Source organism: Chaetodon auriga, chromosome 10, assembly GCF_051107435.1.
Source record: "Chaetodon auriga isolate fChaAug3 chromosome 10, fChaAug3.hap1, whole genome shotgun sequence".
NCBI lineage: Eukaryota > Metazoa > Chordata > Actinopteri > Chaetodontiformes > Chaetodontidae > Chaetodon > Chaetodon auriga.
The window spans coordinates 15,382,252-15,400,390 of NC_135083.1; the positions used below are offsets into that span (position 1 = coordinate 15,382,252).

An 18,139-nucleotide genomic window follows, 5' to 3' on the forward strand; every position below is an offset into this window, starting at 1 on the left:
GAGGCAGATCCTCAACTTAGAGGATGACTCCTGCAGATTTATTTGTTCAGTTCACATGAGAATAGGGTCTTGGATGAAGATGGTGAGCCTGCAAAGAATGGGGGAGGTGGATTATGTAATCTGACAGGGCGAACCAGGGTAAATAACTGATGTAATAAGCCATTTCCTGCAATTAATGTGATCCAAGCGTAAAGCGTACAAATGATTACATGAGATGCATTACTCTCTGAAAAAGAATACAACTTCAGAGCAAGCTGTGGCGACTTTGAAGTGGGAGGGTGTGTTTAGATAGGCCCGGGGTTGACTGACTGTTTAGCCACAACATAAGCAGCTACCTTTCCAACAAACAAGCTAACAACTTGAAAGGAGCATAAAATAAAATATTAATGGAATTCGTAGTTGAACTACAGTCGACATCTCAGCAGTGTGCAGGCATGGAACAATATCTTACAAACTACACGACTGATAGACGGCAGGCTAACAGCTAGGCTAACAGCTAAGCTAGCAAGCTACCCTACTTTGTACTATGTTGTCGTGACAGCTGTCAGGCGCACAAAACACTCCGATGCAAAACTCTTGCGTGTTAGCTATGGTAACAAGAAGCCAGTCAGGCACAATACTGCTTCCCAAAAAAACTCGATCACCTGATTTCACTTACTTAGTGACTGCCGTTAGCAAACGTTTATGTTAGCAGGACCTATCAACCTTTCTCTGCGTCAGGCTCTCAGTGTTGGCGAAGTTTTGGAGTCTTCGCTTTTCTGGCTCGCGGGAGAATCAAGAGTTAGCTGGCTAGCTAACGGACTAGCCAGATAATGTTTTGAAAACGGCTGATACTTTAATAAATGGCCGTAAAATAAATAATTCCGTCACCCTAACCACGCATTAGCGCGATCAATCAGCTCTCAGCGTTTATGCAACGTCTGCCAGTCCGGTTTAAAAACAAAGGGCAATAACGCTTCATTTTACTGCGCCTGGGATCTCGGGGCTAACGCTACCAGCTAGGCTAGCAGAGCTAACTGACTGAAATTTACTTGATTCTGGAGTGTCCCAAGACTGAAGGATGTCCCGCTCCCGGTGCACAGTTATCCAGCCGTTGCTTTGGTCTCTGCTCCGCTAAACCGTCTGGCATTCAAATGTATTCCGACAACCATTACGACCCATGTAATCCCAAATTCACAGTTTCCCACTGTTTTTTTTCTTACAGATTCCGAGCAAAAAAAAATAATGGAGTTTTCTGTCGCGCATGCGCACTTACCGCCCAGGGAGTATTGTACCCGACATGCAACGGGACCTTTGTAGTGTTCCAGACAGACATCAGTGCGGAGCTGCTTGATAGAGGACATGATAATGACAGAATAGTAAAAGGCCTGGGACACATGTCGGCAGTTCACAATAATAGATTCATGAGCAGTTTTCTACACTGAATTTGAGGCCACATCGTTTAACAATACACAGAAATGAAACATAACACATATCCACTTATGTGTTTTTTTAAGTGTACAATTTATAAATGTATATCACATGCCATATTGCTGCTCAGGGCACTATTTCATGCCCTGTTTGCCTCAAATAATTATTCCATGCTTAATTTGATCTCAGAGTTGGCTTTACAGGCCAAATATATGTTGACTCCAGTTTCCCATCACTGTCAATTCATCTTGGTAACACAGGAATAGCCATACAGCTAAGAGCAGAGACAGCAAATACTGAGCGATTAAAGGTAAAGATGAGTAGAGGATAAATGGTCAGGACTGTAATGTACTCTATTATGTAAAAAAGATGTGTATGTATGAAAATCACCAGTGATCACCAACATAAATAAAAGTCATTTCATTTCATTTATTTATTTATTGATTTGGGACAGTGCACATTAATCAACATATCAGCACTAGGCAACAATGTAAATGTGTTGGAATTAGCACAATAGCTAAAGGAATTAGCACTATAGCTAAAACCATAACATAGCAAAGTCAAGCATTCTTAGTTGCAAACACTACAAATAGTGCAAAGAAATAAATATTTAATGTATATGTGTAAGTGGACTGGATGATATACATGTATACATATTTATATACTTTATGTGTAGAATGCAGGATTTATATTGACAAAGACAATGCATGATGCATACGTTACATTATACTTCAATTACACTGTGTTACATTATATAGATGTAGTCTATGCCAAGGCAGTAAAGTCATTGCCTAGTTTGTGTGTGTTTGGTGTTGTCTGTGATTAACATGTTTCAGTGAGCTTAACTTGTCAAATATGTGTGTAATTCTGTGTAAGCTCAGCCTCAGATCTTTAACCCCCCCCCCCCAAATTACCAGATACGTTACTGAATAGTGAGCATATCATCTCAGTGCTTTGAATCATCATCGAACATTCATCATAATTCATTTACACACATTTAATCCAGCACTGACATGAATTATCAGATACAATGTTTAATAAAAAGGTGACACACAGGTGCATTGTGCGTTGTCTTTGCTCTCCAAGTGATAACAGGACAGTGAACAGTATGAAGGCCTATGTGTGTCTGTGTTTCTGTTGTCTGTGAACAAGTGGGACAAGAGAAAGAGGTGCGTCTATGTGCAAGGACAGAGGGAGAAAAAGTATCTGATTTCCCCTCGTCATCTTTGCTCGGCCTGAGGTCCCCAGCTGTCCCAAACAGTCAACTTGACACATGAGTGCTCAGCTTGGCACGCACACAAACACACATAGAGACACACACACACACACACACACACACACACACACACACACATACAAAATCGTATGTAAGTACATAAACACAGACATATGGTCACACCCGAGCACTTTGGAAATCACCTAAAGAGACAATTCAGGGAATAAAGAAAGGGCCCGGACTGTGAGAGTGTGGACACTGAATCCTGAGGGCCTGAGGTGAGCAGGAAGGTTGGCCGAAGAAGGTTCTCTACTGGCCGTACAGCACTCCAGTCAACGGCAGCAGGTGACGGACTCATTCACAGAGATTCACTCACACGCTGGATTTTGATCTCTGAGCTGAGTGAATTTTGACAAGAGGTACGACCTGGTATAATTTTGAAGTTTCCATTGATTCCACTGCAAAATGTGTTTGCATGATAAAAGCATGTAAGTCAGTCTATTCAATTTAATTTCAGCGAGACAGTTACTTAAAGCTTTCAAATATGAGCTGAATAAGTGGAGATAGAGAGAATTTTTTTGCTGGTTCACAAAGATTGTTTTTTACTGCGGCCATACTTTCTAGAATTTTGCTTCTCTTTTCCTGACTGGCAGAAGAGCCCAAATTTAGCTGTGATGAGATTGAATTTCACAACCCTTGAATAGTTTGGGTCAAGTGGACAGGTGCACTCCTACAGGACGTGTCTTTGTGTGTGAATGCAAGTGCATTGATAACTTTCTTTGTTAAGTGTTCATGCAGGCACAAGATGTGTATCTGTTGGACTCGCTGTGTGCGTGTTGTGCCTTAAACAACAGTGTTTGTGCCATAGTTTCCTCATCACAAATACCACATGTAATTCTGCTGTGTACGTTTTCATTTATCATCCTCTTACAGAAGATGAAGGATGATAAAACACTGAGCCAAAATCTATCTGATGCTTTTTGACTGGGTGCCATGTGAAGGCCAACATTCATACCTGACAAATATAAATACTAAAGATCGGTTAATTTTATTATGTTCTGTTTCTATGAAGATTCAGAAATGTGCACATGTGGCTTGTGGTGCTTGTTGATTTACCAACTTGTGACAATAACAGTTAATATAAGCAAAAACTGTTCAAAAAAAGACATTTTTATGCACTATTTTTGCTAAATCCTTGCCATTTATCCCTTATATCATGAGAATTTCACTGCTTGTTGCAAATCTAAAAGAAAAAACCCAAATATATTTATATCTTTGTAGGAAGGACAGTACTGACATTATCCAACACCATGGACCAGTGAGTATATTTCCAGATATGTTGCTTGTCCTACTTTGCCTGCTTGCACCTCTTTGCCATCTCCAGCTACGTGGTGCAACAGTCCAGACTGAAAAGAGTAACCACTGTAGTTTTCATCCATGTCTTTCTACAGTATATTCAAATGCAATAATGATAAAGCAGCTCCATGGTCATTTGAGAAAATGCATCATAGGAGTCTCCTGGAATAAATAACTCAGCTATTCTGAGGTGGAATGGCAATTTGATCATTGTGAATCACATCGGTAACATCAGGTCACTCCATGAGTTTATCCTATGAAAACCTCATGACCCCAAATTTGGACGTTTTTATGTTCATGTGTCCGGATTGAAGATTACATGTTCACCTGACAAACAAGAAGTCAGGTTTAAAAAGATTTGATGATTGATTCGATCTTACTGTTGTGTGTGTTTGTGTGTCAGGGAGGATGACAAAAACTCTGTGGATATCCATGACAACCCTCCAGCTCCTGACAACGTGGTGAAAGAGGACGGAGACACTGTGAGTGACAGGACCATGTCAACCCCCCTTCTGTTAGCAGTGCCATTCCCGGGCAGTTTAAAATAGCCACCAGCTGGGGCAGGAACGCAGTGCAGTGCCAGTTGGAAAAACATGAACCTTGACTTTAGTGTTTATGTCTTTTGTACTTCGTGCAATAAAGTCTGTGAGGTACGATCACTTCAGGTTTAGAAAAGTGACCCTTTAGACGGCTGTGTGTGCACATCCTTACAATCCTAGTGCTGTGATGGTAAAATCCAATAAAAAAGGGTGTTCAATTCAAAGATTGTGCTCACCCAATTTCAGGTGGGTGAGCACAATCTTTGAATTAAACATGACTTTTCAAACCAACACTTTTTACAGAACAAAAACTCTACAAAATGCAAAACGTGTGTCATGATTTTACACAAGAGGGACATGAAAAAAGCAGGCAACAGTGACTTGTCCAAACATATTTCATAGAAATTTGACAATCAGTGCAGCTTTCTCATGACCATGATAAAATATAGGCAATTTGGGCCAATGTTAGTTCATTTTAACAGTACTTTTATCTGCACGCTACACATAATATCATTCACATGAACTTAGCCTTCATTATCAAACTGTTTCCCCCCTGCAGCCAGTGCCTCCCTAGAAGCATATACTGTACTTATGAAATGACTGGGATATGACCTTTGTGCACTCAGGTCTATTTCATATATGAGGAGGAGGTTGAGGTGGAGGAGAAGGAACCAGAACCTCCAGAGCCTGTCGTCCGGGTCAATGACAAACCCCACAAGTTCAAGGACCACTACTGCAAGAAACCCAAGTTCTGTGACGTCTGCGCTCGCATGATAGTCTGTATGTATCCGAAGTCATGTCAGGAAAACATACACAAACATCAACAACACTACTACAGTACATGTAATGCTGCATCTTGGTTTCTGACTCACCTCTCTGCTCTTCCTTTGTTCATTTTTCAGTGAACAACAAGTTTGCTCTGAGGTGTAAAAACTGCAAGACCAACATCCACCATTCATGTCAGTCCTATGTCGAGTTCCAGAGGTGCTTTGGTAAAATTGTAAGTCCTGTTCCTTCTGCTCTCATGCTCAAACAGTACACTGTGTCTACAGTACAGCAGGCTACTAAAATGTATAGATACAATGGCTTCACCCACGTTGTGGCAGATGTCCATAACCAAAATGGCTGAAAATACTGAAACACGATGTTTCCTTTAGCCACCTGGCTTCAGGAGGGCCTACAGCTCCCCCCTGTACGGCAGTGACCAACCAGATCCAAGTGAGTCCACTGAATGACAACATGTATTTTGGTTTCTAAGTCTTTTTATCCATCAATTTATTGTGAGTGAAGTGAGTCCAGCCTATTTGTCAAAGTGCATAATTGAATTATCTCTACTAATATGTAATTATGTGGCTGACTGCTCGGTCCTCAACCAGACAACCCAAACCGGAACGACCCCGTCTTTGACACCCTGCGGGTCGGTGTCATCATGGCTAATAAGGAGCGCAAAAAGAACGAAAATGACAAGAAAAACGTGAGTGTGCAACATACTTTTAATCAAACTGTGAAATAACAACAACAAACAAAACGTGTACACTCATTCATTAAAGTCGTACTAGAGTAGTAGAGGAAATTGTTCCCGAAATAACGATATGAAAGCCAAAAGAAATGAAATATGATATCTGTGCACAGTTCTGATCAACAATGTTTCTCGTCCAGATGATGATGATGATGGAGGAAGAAGAAGAGGAGAACCAACAGCCCAAAGAGAATGAGGAGGGAGCAGAAGGTGCACAGAAGCTATAATGATGCTTAGATGTTCTGTGTTGTTCCCTGTCGTATATACTAGGCTAGCTGTGATCATTACAAAAAAATTTAAAACACTTGACAAGATGTGTTTTATTAAATGTGCAGAAAAAAATACATAAACAAGCGATAAATTCAACAGGGATGCCGCATACCTGAAATAGTGAAGATAACATGAAATGATTCGTTCATTTTTAAGCTGAGCTTCATCAAAAGCGAGGAATTTGATGATGACTCTGACGTCTGATGTTCATACAGGGAAGCCTGATGATAAAAAGGAGAAAGGAGGAGACAAAGCAGATGACAAGGTAGGAAATGTTTACTGACATTAATGTTTTACTCTCAAGCAGCCACTGGAAGCCCTGCCTCAAACCACCAGCTATAATATTGTACTGTGTGCTTGTTTCTGATATAATGCAGCTGATTCTGATCAAATCTGTGCTGTTCTGTCAACAGAATAAGGGTACATTCTCCCATTCCCACTATTACCTGGCTCTGTACCGCTTCAAGGCCATAGAGAAAGACGACCTTGACTTCCAGTACGTTCTAAAGATGCAAACATTTCTCCTTTTATTCATTCAATTAAACCTACCTTAATTTTCACAAAGTGAACACTCTTTTCTTTTTCATTAATAAAACATATATTGTGTACGTGTTTGTGTATCAGCCCTGGTGACCGGATCACAGTTCTGGATGACTCCAACGAGGAGTGGTGGAGGGTGAGTTTAACCTCATCATGTCTTTGATTCTTTAACTTTTCATTAGTGCTGTTTCAGTTTGCAGTAAACCAGTTTCAGCTGTGCCCTTTTTACTTCTGTGGAGGATGAACTCAAAGTCTGCTCTCCCTCTGTTTTCAGGGAAAGATGGGGGAGAAAACAGGCTACTTCCCCACCAACTACCTCATAAAAGTGCGTGCATCAGAGAGGGTCTTCAAGGTGACGCGCTCCTTTGTAGGGAACAGAGAGATGGGACAAATCACACTGAAGAAAGATCAGGTAACTGCACTGACGTGTGTGAGTGTGTGCTTAACTGAACATGTAAAATCTAACATTTTGAAGCAACGGACAGATAAGATCATTACATCTGCTGCCCAAATATTGCAAAAATATGTTAATGTTTTACAACACTGTTGCACCCTCAGTGTCAGCATAAAAATGGTGCATGTGCATCAAACAGTCTGAAGATACCTCAGTGAGAATGTGTCCAGTGTGAACAGATGCTTAGTTATGCTGTTGTGCCTCTGTGCCTCAGATTGTGGTGAAGAAGGGGGATGAGAAAGGCGGCTACTTGAAGGTCAGCACTGGACGCAAGCTGGGCTACTTCCCTGCTGATCTGCTGGAGGAGATCACAGTGACATAGAAAACACCACATGCGATGAAAGAGTCCGCAACACACTTTTAATATCAGCACAAACTGGAGACGTCACCGCTCCACAGATCTTTGAGCAAGCTTCTATATTAATCACCTAAAACACATATCGCAGCAGAAATGTATTCTCAGATTCCACTGCTTATTTAGCACTGATGGGTCAAATATTTGCTGATTATTGTCAAATAAAATATCGACCATTTGCAAGTCTCTCTAGGTCCATTATACTTAGTTACGCAAACAGAGGCTTCACAGCCATTTCAACATGTATATAGCTTTATATTAACAAAGAACGTAAAGAGAGAACATTTGGACTTGTACATAATACAAGTAGTACTGCTCAAAGCGGTTTCAAATGTTTGCACTAATTGCTGCTGAGTGAACTGGCTGAATGCTTTGAGTATATGTGTTTCAAATATTAAACCTGGAGTTAACTTAAAGATTGTGTGAGACTTTCTTTCAGATGTTTCCATACAGGCAGCTTTGTATTATTAAAATGTGACAGAGAAAGACTCAGAGGAACAACATCAGTCTGTTCCATGAGAGCTCCAATCTTTCCATGCTGGTGGAGTGTAGACCTCTAATCAAACACACTTGTGACACCTTGTGTTCAAAAGATGTTACTTCTTGACTGAGAATCATCAGGTTGAAGAGGATAAAAAGAGAAGGTTTTACTACTGCTGCTTGTTATTTATTCTTAGACCTTTCTGAGCTCTGATTAGAGACTGAGAAAACATGCATGTCATATATAAATGTAGGATTTATGTAAATGTGTAGTCATAGCACAGCACTTTCCTAAAATGTGTATTGTCTTATATGCAGAACATTTGCAGTGCTTACATGAAGCTGAAGATGAAACAACTGCATTTACTTTATAGTTTCCATGTTAAATCTATCAGCCAATAGCTAATTTCATTGGGTTTATGGGCAGAGAAGACAGAAAGTAGGTTTTCTATTATTTATCCCTTAGATTCAGCGGAGAAAGACGACAGACTGACCTGATGTTTGCAGACGACGCCGCTCCTTTGAGCTGCCATGAGTAATCGCACACTGAGCCACTGGAAGCTGGTCTGTGCTGAGCTTTTCAAATTTCCAGAAGCCACGTTATACTGTACGCTTTTTTAGTCAGTATTTAGATAGACATTATATGCTGTGAAGCTTCAGTGTATTTGTTTTCCAACCTGCTTTAAATAAAACTTTCCTTGGATTGAAAGTAAGTGTGTATTTGTGTATGTTAAAAGGTACTTATGAATTCAATAAAAATATCTGAATGAATTTAATTTTACAAATGTATTTAAAGAAGCCGTTTGGAATGACAGATCAACATACAGTATGTGTGCACACTGACAATTGTGTGTGTGTGATGACATTAAGATGCACATTAAAAACAAACAGCGATTCAAAGACAATTTAAATTACACAGATTTTCACCATGTAAGTACCAATTCAGTGAATACTTCAATTCTAACCTTATCACATTATGGTGAATTATGAACGATCAAGTTTTTGGCACAGTACTTATGTAATTTAAAAATTAAGCAGGTACACTGACTCAGTCAGTTAGTCTCTGTCTCTCTCTCACTCTCTCACACACACACACACACACACACACACACACTATTAAAATCCCTGAGCAATATTATCTATATAATCAAGATTCTGTTCTAAGTTTTAGCCATTCATCAGGCAGGTTGTGTTGATTTTTAAGGTGAGATCCCTTCATATCCGTGTTGTTCATCGTCTAGCTCTGGTTGGTGTCTCCACAGTACACCACCCTGCTCTCCACCCGCGAACGCTCAGCTTCAAACACCAGCAAATGGCTCAGCAGCGTCTCCTCAGGACCCGAGCGGATCAGGGATGGATCATTGTTCTGCACTCACAAAAACACACACACACACACACACACACAGACACACCCACACAAGAAACTTCAGTGTCACTGCCTCCTCTACAGGTACAAACATGTAAATACAGTCAACGTTCTTAATATGTCCTCATTCCTTAATGCGAAAATACTAAATTCAAAATTCTATTATTTATAAGTACTCAGCACTCACCTCAACAGCAGAAATAAAGGCATCCATAAGGTGGTAGTCTGCTCCCCCATGCCCATGCATGCCAAAGAGCCTGGGAACATTCTTGTGTGCTGTGTGCTTTGTGGATCTCTGGGTCAGAAAATCAAAGACGCGTACCTCATGGCCGTCATATGACAGCTCCCCCTGTGAAGACACGCTTCATTACACAGGTACCACTTAACTGATGCATTCATCATAGAAGCACAGTCAGAGCTAGGCAGCTCATAAGAATATGATTTTGTCCGGCTCCACCGTGACACAGGAGCTTCAATTAGTGTTTTTTTTTCCTGGTCTTAAAGGCAGCATTGCAGTTAAGATGATCTTAAATTAATAATGAATTTCTCTGGCTGTCATATCTACACACTGACAACCTTCTTTCTTGAAACTTTCAGGTGTGTAAACATCAGTTATTCCTAAAATTGTGCCACACTGGATTGATAATTACACATTAACATGAAGGTACGCTCTGCGTACGGCCAATAGTAGTATATCCCACATACTCTGTGTCCTTCAGGTCTGAGGCTGTACCACTCAGTGACATGACCTACCTTGCTGCCGTAGATGGTCGTTTTTCGGTTGCATATCTCTTCAGTAAATGCAACCATGCAAAAGGCTGCTGTCACACCCCCTTCAAACTCCATGTTAACTACCTGGAAAACAGAACACATAAACAAGAGATACAAAATGAAAATAATAACCTTTTTACTTTTGAAGAAAGTAAATGATGAATTTCCTGTTTAAATAACTATGCTTGAACAGGAGGAAAATCTCAAAGATATTAGACAAGAGTTACAAAAAAGACAAATGTTACATACTGCAAGTAAACAACACAAATTCTGGAAACAGGAAAGAATGCAAAAAAATACAGACAGACAGACAGAGGCAGTGTGAACAATAGTGAGGAGCAGACAGGTGAGACACAGAGATGAACAGCCAGGCCTGAGTGTGTCATAAAGCCAGTCTTTTCTAACCTGGTTACTGCAGACATCATTGTCACACTCGTAGACACAGCGGCCGTACGGTCCAGTCCTCAGCGCCTCAGTTACCGACTCGATGTCTGGTAACGAGCTCTGACATATGACTGATACAGGCCAGCCGGTGTGACCCTACATACACACATACAGTACATATAAAACTCTGTATAGCAATTTCAGTATGATATTCACAGATGGTAAAGTGTAGAAGATAATCACTGAAATTCCTGTGTTGAAATGGTTCACCTGCTTCACTCTATCCAGGTAGATTTTGCATGCTGAGTATGGACAGCCTGCTTCTACTGAACAATCCAGGCAGCGACTTGCAGCACCTGTTGGCTGAGGAAAAAACGAGCAATGTCATATTTTCTGTTCATGCTATGTAAAGAGATTTCTGTTGGTAATAGAGTGGAGAGCAAAAACACAGCTCAGCAGTGTTTCAGTGCTGTAATGTTACGTGCTTCTTCACATAGCGTTCATGGATCGACAGTAAGAAGGATTCATTTCTACAACCACAGAACAAAATACAGGCAAAAACAACAGCGTGTTCATATCGGCGGTTTCCTCTGGTTTCCTTTGTGATCGTGGTGTTTTCTTTGTATCAGGCCACACACTGTAAACAGAACACACACCTTGTTTTCTTTGCTGAAGTGGCTGACGGATCCAAAAGACGACACTTTCACACACCTGCCATGTACAAACAGCAAAGTAAATGATTAATTTTAAGAAAAACAGAACGAACTCACAGAAAACAACTCATCGCCCTGAAAACAGACGGTGGTCCAACAAAACCGCCAGTTCCTGTTAGTACCGTTTGACAAACTGACGCACTGACCACACCGACCTGTTTATTTTAGTGTTAACTAAATCTTATTTGTGAACATCAGATGAGCTTTGAGTTGATTATTGACTGCTGTCTGTTGGTTTACCTGCGTGCTCCAGCCCAGTGATGCATTAGGTCAATGTCATGGCAAGACTTGGCCAAAAGAGCAAACGAGCTCTCTGCTTCATTTCTCCAGTTCCCCCGAACAAATGAATGAGCAAAGTGGTAAAACCCAACCTGGAACAAGAGATTATAAGACTAATCTGTAAAAGTTAACAGTTGGGCCTCAATTTTAAAAAAAATGCTGTTAAAGAGGAACCCTGAGTGTTTTCCAGGATCATTTTCTTACTGGCTCAAAGTGCTGAATGTGGATCACATCACCGATGACTCCAGCATCTATCAGTTCCTACAAAAAGTCATTTCATTTTTTAACTAAAACAAGCACAAATCTCATTAATATTTTATGAAAATCAGCAGGTTGAAGCAACGAAATTGATAACTTTAAACACAAAACTGTAAGAAAACTGAAACATTTTCATAAAGACAAAGTGTGAGTCAAAGCGTTCACCTTTATCTTGTGGATGACGGGATCATAGCGGAGGACATGACCCACTGACAGCATCACACCACTCTGAGTGCAGGCCTCCACAATCGCTGTGCAGTCCTCAGCAGATGTCTAAAAGTCATGTGAACACATTAGTGTGCGAGGAGGGCATGACCGTCACACGAATGCAGTCAAAGAAAGGAAAAGAGGGAGAGGAAAAGTTTTGCATTTCAGAAAATGACCCTCAAAGTCAAAAAAGTTTTTTTTCCCCAAAAAATGTACAATATTCTTTAAATCTTTATGCTGTATAAATGAAATCACACTGAAATATGAGGGAAAAATACAGTGTGCATGATTTTTTTTAAACACAATGCAGAATACCAAACTAAAATGCTCAATGTGACAGTAAAAACCCACAGCTGGTTAGTTGGTTCGTGTTTATTAACAGAACACTCACTGCCATGGGTTTCTCCAGCAGAACATGGTAGCCCTTCTTAGCAAAAGCCACCGCAGGTTCCTGGGGAACACAGCCGACCATTAATGAGGTGTGTGCACAGAAGACTAACAATTGAGCGACACATGCAAACAGAATATAAACACACAGTAAACTGCACGTTTACCTTGTGAAGGCGGTCCGGAGTGCAAATTAAGGCTGCATCTGCAAACTTTTCTCTTTCAAGTATACCATGCCAGTCTGAAACACAGAGCCATTTAGAATGAGGCAGATAATTATCAACAATTAAATGTTTTTTATTTTTTATTTTGATGCTCACCTTCAAATATGTTTTCATCTACAATTTTGTGCTGCTGCTGAAGCTTAGTGCGAGCAAATTTCCTTGGATCAGCAACTCCAACGACCTGAAATGGTGAGTAAAGGAAGTGCTGAGTTAGACATTAGAGCTTAGTGCCTGGGCGGTGGTGGGAAAAGTATTCAAACTATCTACTGAAGTGAAGTCGCAATACAGCAGGGAAAAATACTCCATTACAAGTTAAAGTTCCATATTAACTTTAAAAAGTATCAGCAAAATGAACTCAATTCACTTTTTAAACCTTTACATTGTTACAGAAAATATGGATTTGAGGATCCACTTGCACTGTGACTTAAAATATACATCACTAAATAATCAAATGCACAAAAATGACTGTCCCCTGGTTGACATCATCATCCTGCAGGGCAATACCTGCTGACCTTCACTCGTTCAGGGTGGATGGATGCAAACTGGGCGTAAATCTCCCCTCGACAGCCAGCTCCCACCACGATCACACGGACTGGGGAAGTCATTCTTGAATTGTGAACCTGTGAACTTTGACACAAATCGGGGACATCATATAATCTGGGTTAATGCTCACTACATCTACAGCTCTCTGGTTATAGATTAGCCAACATTTGAATGTGGACTAAGTGAAAAATGTAAACATCTCATCCTTCCCAATGTCATAGAATAGAGACCCCAACACAGCATATAAGCGTCGGTACCCCATTAAAATGTGTAAACAGAGTTTGTGGTAAAATATAGTTTTTTGTAGTTATTTGGCTCCATACCTGTCTCGTCCCACACGAGTGTCAAAACCGTCTGTCCTGCTTCCGCATTAGTCCACTATTGTCCAGACACGACAACAAAAACGTCTGGTGGGCGACTGGTTACAACAGCTCAAGTGTTTCACTTCTTCGAATAAGGCAGCCAAACGCAAAGCAGCCAGAAACGAGTCTGACGCCCCCTACAGTGTGCTCGCGGTACTGCGGATGCGGCATTCACTGCCTGCTCGTAATGTGTTTTTTCCGCGTTTGAAAACCTTGTTGCTGGGTTAAAGAGAAAAATGCACTGTAATACATAACTCACGTTTGAGTCTGTTGCTTTAAAGACTCCATCATTCCTTCAATACGCTTAACCACTAAATTGGTTAAGCGGGGGGATTTATACCTCTTTGGGTAGGGACACGTCGATGTCATATAATGGCCACGGAGGCCGAATATTAGTCCTATAGTGATATAAATAAAACATGGTTCAGCCGAGGATCTCCCTCGCAATCCAAAAAGTGCTCTGCTCAGTGTCTTTTGTTATTTGGTTACCAAACCGGCCAGCCCAGCGAATTCTCATTTACCACACGCCGTCCGAAAGAGATTACAAACTATTTCCAGCAGCACCCCGATGCAACATTTCGCTACCTGTTCAGAGTATCACAATTGGCAGCTAGCAGAGACATCTTAAAGAGGATTACTCGTTATCTCCTAGCGATACAGTCACCAGCCTTGTCAGCTGCTGACACAACTAAATCAAGAGAGGCTACAATTCAACAAACAAACGACATACGAAGTTACACCTATCTGTATCGACTCTATCGTATGTGTGGGGAGTCCTCGAAAATCTTCGGCTACTTTCGACGAATCCGATCCATACATACAGCTCGGTCACATGACGCGATTAGCTCTGCAGTGTGAGCTCAGCCTTTTGCTGTACGGACATTTCTGATATCAACTAGCGCCTGATTTTTTGCTTTTAATATCATTTGAGTTACAAAAGTAGCTTTACTTCACAACACAGTATTTTGTAGAAGACGGTTTTTGGAGCTGTATAGCACGGACTCGCTCTTTTGGACACATTTGGGCATTTCTCTGTGCTAGCTAGCCGAGGTTAGCGCGTTAGCTAACACCATGAATATTGACAACGTTAATCAGTCTGTCACAACTGGAGTGCCATCCACGACATCTTCAACTTCAAACAACTGCATCGCAAATGATAGTGCCACAACTAACGTCAGCAGCATTCCGTCGGTGACGAGTAATGGTAACGTTATATGACTTTGGTTAGAAGTTCATGCCATTGTCCATGTTGTTGTGCTCAACACTCAGCATAGTTCTGGGGGGGATTGCTAGCTTTTTCCAATGAAGACGGATGATTTGTTTGCCTGTCACAGTAGACACCGACCACTTTAGTAGGTATTCCTTGCTACTACCGGGCACCTGGCCTTCAGAACTGCCGTTATTCCTCGTGGCAATGATTCAACAACAATTACTCAGAGATTTCGGTCCATGCTGACATGATAGTATCACGCAGCTGCTGTACATTTGTCGGCTGCACATCCCCAAGGTTATCTGTGTGTGAGAGCTGGTGCTGTGGGTGCCATTTGAGTACAGGAAACTCGTTCACATGTTCAAGAAACCAATTTGAAATGGAATGAGCTCGTGAATGGCACATTATCCTGCTGGAAGTAGACATTAGACGATGGGTACATTATGGTGGTCAAACACCAGTATTTTCTGACGTATTCAGACCAGCCCATCTGGCACCAACTACCACGCCACGTTCAAGTGGAGATTGCTTATGAGTGCCAGTACAGTAAACACTGTTGATGTACCATCGGGTGTGGACCTGGCATTTTGTGCAACAGCTTTGTGAACTTTGCACAACCGAAGTGTAGGAAAGACAGCAAAAGCAGAAAGGAGATCGGTGTACAATTTTGTTTCTTCAACATGAAGTCATCCCAAATATTTGTATTACAGCTTCAGCTTCAGTGGCCATGGTGACACCGTCAGCAGACACATCTGTTTCCAATGGCGTCTATGTTCCTGGTGGCATCACCAATGGAGATGTAAAGCCTGCCATTTCCACCACACCCTTGGCAGATTTCCTCATGCAGCTGGAAGAGTACACTCCCACAGTGAGTCTAGTTTTGCCAGTCAGCTTACTATATGCTGTATTTTCAGAAAGAGAAACCTTGTCATAAAGACCAGAAGGTCAAAAAACTACATATGTTCAAGTTATTAACAGCTAAATTCTTGTCCAGTTCACTTATCCAGTAAATTAAATAACTGAAAAAATCATGTTGCTCGATCTCATTCATGCAAGAATCCTGTAAGTCCAGTATTGCCATAAGACAGTGTTGCTGAATAATTTGCTTTGGTTAAGTTTAATAAAATCATAAAATAGAGGTCAGCATTCAGTTGACCTTCATAGCAACTTCATATTCCCTACCCTTATTGAAAGTCAGTGCTGTTAGTTTCTGTCAGTGGTCAGAGGCTGCAGCAGTCTTCTTGCTACAGTTCACATGGCTGATCATCACTGACTAGCAGACTTGCAGTTACTACTACTAAATGCCAGTAGCAGTGATGTCAGGCTATGCGGATGTTGATCTGCTCTTTTCTCTCTTCTTTTTTCCCCTTTCAGATTCCTGATGCAGTTACAGGTTATTACCTCAACCGGGCTGGCTTTGAGGCTTCTGATCCAAGAATGTAAGTTCTACAATGACTCTGAAGTATAAACTACCCTCAGGTTTCACTGTGAGTGGGTCTGCCTCATACCACACAGAGCCAAATGACACAAATGACAGTGCAGTTATTAGTTTTATTATTCGTTACAATTTTAGCGTCCTAACCACCAACTTACGGGGCAGGCACAATTTACCAGACTTTTTATCTTATTCAGTCATGATTTCACTAACATAATTTTTAGGAGTTTAACCATCTGGTCAACTGAGACAGGAGAGTTAGAATTATGTTTGACAAGATGAGATAATAAAGGCAGTCTGTCAGTAATTCATCTGGTAAAACTGATAAACTAATATTTGCAGTATTGCATCCTTACCACATTTTTAACTTGATCAGTGTTTCCTTCTGCTTATGGGTTAGGGCAACAAAATCAGCTTCATGAGCTAAAGAAGTTTGGATAAATAGTTTTAATTATGGCTCATGATGACGGCAGTGTTGTGTGAAATTAGGTGAACAGCTTTCAGTCAGGTTATATAATTATGTGAGAATGTGGTTTGCTGAGTGAAAATCCTAATGTAAACTTTGTTTTGCAAACTAAGAAAAATTGACTGCTGTTCCTGTCTGACTTCATATCATATGAGGTTTTAAGGTTTTTTGTTTTTTTTTTCTAAAGACACAGAGCTGTTGTACAACCCTGAAGATCAAAAAAGTTGGTTGCTGTGTAAAACATGAGTTCAACAGAATATGATCATTTGGGACAGGAGCAGCTAAAGACTGGGAAAGTTGTGGAATGCTCCAAAAACACCTGTTTGGAACATTCCACATGTAAACAGGTTCATTGGTAACAGGTGATAGTATCATGATTGGGTATGAAAGGGGCATCCTGGAAAGGCTCAGTCGTTCACAAGCAAGGATGGAGAGAGGTTCACTTTGTGAACACACATAAAGGATATTAGTACATGAACTCAGGAACACTTTGTAAAACTGTAGTCAGTAGTTTGTTTGCAAATGATTGCATCCAGTTCTTATTTACAATTTACACAGTGTCCAAACTTTTTGGAATCAGGGTTATATAGCAGTATACATAACTGAACTATTAGGTTTGTTTTTTTTCATGATACACCAATAGACACAAGCTGACTGTGTACAGACTGTGAAAACTAATAATTTGTTTGTTTTTTTCATTTCTTTAGAATCCGTCTGATCTCTCTTGCTTCTCAAAAGTTTATCTCTGACATTGCCAATGATGCGCTGCAGTACTGTAAAATGAAGGGTACTGCTTCAGGAAGCTCAAGGAGCAAGACAAAGGTCAGTGCTTCTCTCATTTTTAGCATGTTCTTTAAATGTAATACCGCTGTACAATATTTTGACAGTGCTGTATGTGAGAAAAGAAGAGTCTTGTTTGAAGATGGAGACAGAGGTACTGCTTTAAAGTGCTCTGATCAATGTGTTTCTATTTGTTTTGTTCTTCTCTCTGCATAGGATAAAAAGTACACTCTTACTATGGAGGACCTGACTCCTGCCCTCACAGAATATGGCATCAATGTCAAGAAACCATATTACTTTACATAGAACTGTCTTTATTTAAGGCTTTTTGCTTTTGCTAGTTGTATCTCCTCTCTCTGCTGACCCACTAGATTGTATTGCTGAATGTTTTTTTTTTTTTTTTGCTCATGGTGCTTTAGTACAGCTTTGACAAATTATTATAGTCTGTTTGCCTTTTTTTTTTTTTTTTTTTTTTTGTGGAGCCAATATTGCTTTGTGTTAAACTGTAAATTGCGTTTTATTGTGGAAATAAATCCATTACCAAAAACCTTCATGTCTGTGAGATAATACATCAGGTGTAGGTGATTGGTTACATAGTAGGAAGGACAAATGTAA

General features: G+C 40.6%; 3 protein-coding genes across 3 annotated transcripts; 2 read left to right on the top strand and 1 right to left on the bottom strand.

Moving 5' to 3' along the window:
- Nucleotides 1–2,932: 2,932 nt before the first annotated feature.
- LOC143327425 (SH3 and cysteine-rich domain-containing protein 3-like) lies at nucleotides 2,933–7,669 on the top strand. The gene is made up of 13 exons (XM_076741741.1): nucleotides 2,933–3,045; nucleotides 3,908–3,944; nucleotides 4,386–4,464; nucleotides 5,148–5,301; nucleotides 5,424–5,521; nucleotides 5,679–5,739; nucleotides 5,898–5,995; nucleotides 6,181–6,250; nucleotides 6,526–6,575; nucleotides 6,724–6,806; nucleotides 6,935–6,986; nucleotides 7,125–7,262; nucleotides 7,519–7,669. Exons 2-13 carry the CDS (start codon nucleotides 3,937–3,939, stop codon nucleotides 7,624–7,626), a joined length of 999 nt encoding a protein of 332 aa, XP_076597856.1. The 5' UTR covers nucleotides 2,933–3,045; nucleotides 3,908–3,936; the 3' UTR covers nucleotides 7,627–7,669.
- Nucleotides 7,670–8,910: 1,241 nt separating this feature from the next.
- Nucleotides 8,911–14,260, bottom strand: LOC143326820 (putative oxidoreductase YteT). The gene is made up of 14 exons (XM_076740767.1): nucleotides 13,595–14,260; nucleotides 13,241–13,355; nucleotides 12,825–12,909; nucleotides 12,672–12,745; nucleotides 12,509–12,568; nucleotides 12,076–12,183; nucleotides 11,857–11,913; nucleotides 11,614–11,744; nucleotides 11,317–11,371; nucleotides 10,931–11,023; nucleotides 10,682–10,816; nucleotides 10,259–10,360; nucleotides 9,693–9,854; nucleotides 8,911–9,505 (listed from the first exon to the last, which is right to left on the bottom strand). Exons 2-14 carry the CDS (start codon nucleotides 13,331–13,333, stop codon nucleotides 9,377–9,379), a joined length of 1,284 nt encoding a protein of 427 aa, XP_076596882.1. The 5' UTR covers nucleotides 13,334–13,355; nucleotides 13,595–14,260; the 3' UTR covers nucleotides 8,911–9,376.
- Nucleotides 14,261–14,404: 144 nt separating this feature from the next.
- taf10 (TAF10 RNA polymerase II, TATA box binding protein (TBP)-associated factor) lies at nucleotides 14,405–18,074 on the top strand. Its single transcript, XM_076740768.1, has 5 exons — nucleotides 14,405–14,837; nucleotides 15,554–15,711; nucleotides 16,218–16,282; nucleotides 17,452–17,566; nucleotides 17,741–18,074. The coding sequence occupies exons 1-5, from the start codon at nucleotides 14,705–14,707 to the stop codon at nucleotides 17,828–17,830; spliced, it is 561 nt and encodes a 186-aa protein (XP_076596883.1). The 5' UTR covers nucleotides 14,405–14,704; the 3' UTR covers nucleotides 17,831–18,074.
- Nucleotides 18,075–18,139: the final 65 nt, after the last annotated feature.